Below are 4266 nucleotides of genomic sequence, written 5' to 3' on the forward strand. Positions count from 1 at the left end.
GGATGTGATCTAAAAGAGTTAAAAATGCATTTTTCATTTCATCTCGACTTTAACTTTTCACTTCTTCTGCAGTTTGTTTGATCAGACGGTTTCTATTGTGGTTTTCATGTTAAAATTCAGTGGAATTTTCCTTTAACTCGACTCTTTAGTGTCTGAACTCTTGAATCTTCTGACTCGGCTGCTTCGGTCTGAATCGGTTTCTCTTGGCTCCGCAGGGAAGGATCTGTCTCTGGAGATCAAATACCGGCCCAAGAAGACGAAGGAGAAGGAGGAGAAGGAGGCGGAGCTAGAGAAGGAGGAGAAAGCGGACGGAGACGGAGGCTCCGCCCCCCACCCCAGGATGGACAGGAGGCGGGGCTCCCAGGTAACAGGAAGTGACATCATCATGTAGTTTTATTAGGTGGAATGTTTAAAAATCCACTGGAACATTTTGATGAAAAAATATATTGTCTTATTTTTCTCATGTTTTACTTGAAACGCCCACATTCAAAATAATTTTTATTATGAATTTAATATCAAACATAACATAACTGCAGCAGATCATGCTGCTTTACCCCAGCATGTGTGGGCAGCACATATTACAGTTTTTTCTGAGCAGTGATTCTTGAAGCTCTGTCTCTGAAACCATGAACACTTGCAGCCAAAGCATTTACCAAGTGAGACAAACTGAACACACGCTCTCTGCTTCACACTCAGTTTGTCATTTTATAACTCACTTTTATCACAACTCACTGCTTCACACTCAGTTTGTCATTCACAGTAACACTGTAACACACTTCTACAACACTGTGAACTTCTGTCCAGACCCACAGAGAAGGAGACATTCAGCCTGTTTTTTTCTGTTCTTTTTTTTCGAGCACAAATGTTTTTGTTTTCTTCTATTGCGCTTTTGTTGTTTGAGGAGTTTTACTGTAGAACATTTTGAGAAAAAAAACAAACTTTTTCCCCTTATTTGTATTGATAGTGTGTTATGTTCAGAATACACATCCATACTTTACACATTTGGATACCTGTGTGTATGTGTGTTTACTACATGTGTGACAAAACTTTACTGCAAACTGCTCTGCCTGCACACAGAAAAAACAAAAGCCACAAGTGTTTTTCTTTTATACTATCAGTGTGTAGTTGGTGCTTCGTGTGTTTATTCAAATGATGGTTTGTGTGAACTGTATTGACGCAAAAACACTATTTTTAAAAGAGTTTGAAGAGTTCTGCAAGAATTGTTTGCTTTTGCAAGAGATGTATAATGTTTTGCTGGTTTGCTGTAAGGTTTTGTGGTTAGTGTGTAGAGTTTTGCAAAAATAGCCGATAGTTTCAAAGATAGAGCCTAAGCAGTCAGAAAACACTGTAACGTGTTTGTGTTTGAGCAGCAGATAAAGCGCTCGGCCCGGATGTGTGGGGAGTGTGACGCCTGCCTGCGGACTGAAGACTGCTCCCTCTGTGACTTCTGTAAAGACATGAAGAAGTTCGGAGGACCGAACAAGATCCGACAGAAATGTCGACTGAGGCAGTGTGAAGTCCGAGCCAGGGTCAGACCGTAACATTATTATACACATTATACACATATATTCATACATGCTGGATATACATATACCAGTCACAGTTGGAATTGCTTGATCCTTGACTTGCTGCATGAAGAGAAGACTTGAGACTGGACTTGACTTGGGTTCTGGTGACTTGGGACTTGACTCTGACTTGTACTCTGATGACTTGAAAAGGTTTCTAAAGTCTTGACTTGAGATCTTGTGTTTGTGTAAATGACTTAGATTGAAAGTGATGAGATTTGTTCCAGCAGACGACTGAATTTAAATTCTGTTTTCTGAATTTGTATGGAATGATTGAATTTATTGAAGTTGAAACTGATTATAGAAATCAAACTCATGATGCTCTTACCAAGTTTTTATCCTATTAAAACCATATTGCATTGAAAAGTCCTAGATATTTAGTTTTCTTTAAGATATTAAATTGATACTGGACTCTTGATTTGTTCTGACTTGACTTGCTGTTCTACATTTAGACTTGAGACTTGACATTAATGACTTGGACTTGACTTGGACTTGACTTAATCTACATTTAGACTTGGGACTTGACTTGAGACTTGTGCCTGAAGACCTGAGACTGACTTGGGACTGGAGTGAAGCTGACTTGGTCACACCTCTGACATACAGTATATACATTTATGCATACATACAGCATATATACACATATATATTCACACATACATCCATACTGAACATCGATGTCACATTAACTCTTTACTGAGTCTTTATTAATTGTTCTGATCAGATTGAGTCACTCATTGATCCATCAATCTGTTATTATTACTATTATTATTATTATAACAGAAGCTGCTCCACCTGCAGGACTTCATTATTCGTCTGTTTTTATGATATTTATTATCATCATCATCATCATCATCACTGAGCAGAAGATGCTGCGTGTGAAAGACGAGGAGATGAGCCGGAGCGGAGGAAGGGGGCGGGGCATCCAGAGGAAAGGGGCGGGGCATCTGCCAGACGACGACGACGGATTCAGCGAGAGCGAATTAGAACTTTACCAGCAGTACCAGGCCGCCGGGTACCGAGACCTGGTGGGTGTGTGTGTGAGTGTTACAGTGTGTGTGTGTGTGTGTGTGTGTGTGTGTGTGTGAGTGTTACAGTGTGTGTGTGTGTGTGTGTGTGTGTGTGTGTGTGAGTGTTACAGTGTGTGTGTGTGTGTGTGTGTGTGTGAGTGTGTGTGTGTGAGTGTTACAGTGTGTGTGTGTGTGTGTGTGTGAGTGTGTGTGTGTGAGTGTTACAGTGTGTGTGTGTGTGTGTGTGTGTGAGTGTGTGTGTGTGAGTGTTACAGTGTGTGTGTGTGTGTGTGTGTGTGAGTGTGTGTGTGTGAGTGTTACAGTGTGTGTGTGTGTGTGTGTGTGAGTGTGTGTGTGTGAGTGTTACAGTGTGTGTGTGTGTGAGTGTGAGTGAATGAACACTAGATCATTACCACATGATGCGTTACCATGGCAACCAGTAAAGCTTGCTAACTATGTTTCTGGTTACCACAGCAGTTACTATAGCAACCAGTCAGTCACAGCTAGCCGTGCATTATGGGAAGTGTCAGCAGTGTTGGGATGTGTCTTCCTGTTGTGTGATGTCACTTCCTGTGTCAGGTGTGGCACAGCGAGGATGAGGAGGAGGAGGAGGGGCAGTCCGACCCGGTGAGGAAGAAAGCTGTGAAAGTGAAACATGTGAAGAGACGAGAGAAGAAGTCAGAGAAGAAGGTAGAGACACACACACACACACACACACTGTAACACACACACACACACACACACACACACTGACCCTCTCCTCCTCTCCTCTCCTCTCCACTCTCCTCCTCTCCTCTCCTTGTCTCCTCTCCTTGTCTCCTCTCCTCAGAAGTCTCTCTCTGTTCCTAAAGAGGAGGTGAAGCTTCGTCGTCACAAGCAGAAGCAGCGTCACAGGGAGCGCGTGCGTCACAGCGAGCGTGGAGGAGAGGGCGGGGTTAAAGAAGTGGGCGGGGCTATGCGTCAGTGTCTGGGTCCCGGCTGCGTCGAGCCGGCGAGGCTCAACTCCAAATACTGCTGTGAAGACTGCGGCATGAAGCTCGCCGCCAAGTGAGTCACAACTGAACCAAACCCAGACCTGTGTGAAGCCTGACATCTAGTGGTAAACAGCATGATACTGAAATGACCATCTGCTATTGGCTGATCTTTGGTGCCAGGTGATGATGTCACCTGGCACCTGTTTGCCCATCACACAATCCAGTGTAAGTCGATGACATCAAATACCAATGCAAATTAACCACCAGCTCTCAACTACTTCCTTTAAAACATTAGATACACAGTAGAATATAACATACAGGTGTACTTACAGACAATTAGTGTCCAAGGCAACATTGTAAAAAAAACAGTAATTGGAGTCTAAAAGCAGGGAGGAGTTCCTCATGGCATGTCCTCAGACAACTGAACAAAAAAACCCTGCATCACCAATACTGAAACTCACCCCTAGAGGTCAGTGTGTATCAACACAAATTTGGATCTTACTAGAAATCAAGTAAGTTATATGTACTCTAATAGAGGGCAGCACAGGCAGAATCGATGAAGCGGGTTAAACTAGTAAACTTGTTAAGCTTGTAAACTTGTTAAACTACTAAATTTGTTAAATAAATATGTTAAACTTGTAAAGTTGTTAAACTAGTAAACTTGTTAAACTTGTAAACTTCTTAAACTTGTTAATATGGTAAATTTGTTAAACTAGTAAA

At 42.2% G+C, this 4266-nt stretch overlaps 1 protein-coding gene across 1 annotated transcript in view; it reads left to right on the forward strand.

The window, feature by feature from the left end:
* LOC139663655 (CXXC-type zinc finger protein 1-like) overlaps nt 1-3619 on the forward strand; it is a gene marked incomplete at its 3' end in the record, with an annotated part of 8927 nt that extends 5308 nt beyond the window's left edge. Inside the window, exons 4-8 of the mRNA XM_071542377.1 lie at nt 216-364; nt 1374-1529; nt 2429-2590; nt 3152-3262; nt 3402-3619. Of these exons, the coding sequence (XP_071398478.1) occupies nt 216-364; nt 1374-1529; nt 2429-2590; nt 3152-3262; nt 3402-3619 (796 nt within the window). The remainder of the gene's footprint in view (nt 1-215; nt 365-1373; nt 1530-2428; nt 2591-3151; nt 3263-3401) is intronic.
* Nucleotides 3620-4266: the final 647 nt, after the last annotated feature.

The sequence above is a fragment of the Centroberyx affinis genome, unplaced genomic scaffold, assembly GCF_046629955.1.
Source record: "Centroberyx affinis isolate AG114_WGS23_722 - 3 ecotype Tasmania unplaced genomic scaffold, CSIRO-AGI_Caff_v1 ptg004072l_1, whole genome shotgun sequence".
NCBI lineage: Eukaryota > Metazoa > Chordata > Actinopteri > Beryciformes > Berycidae > Centroberyx > Centroberyx affinis.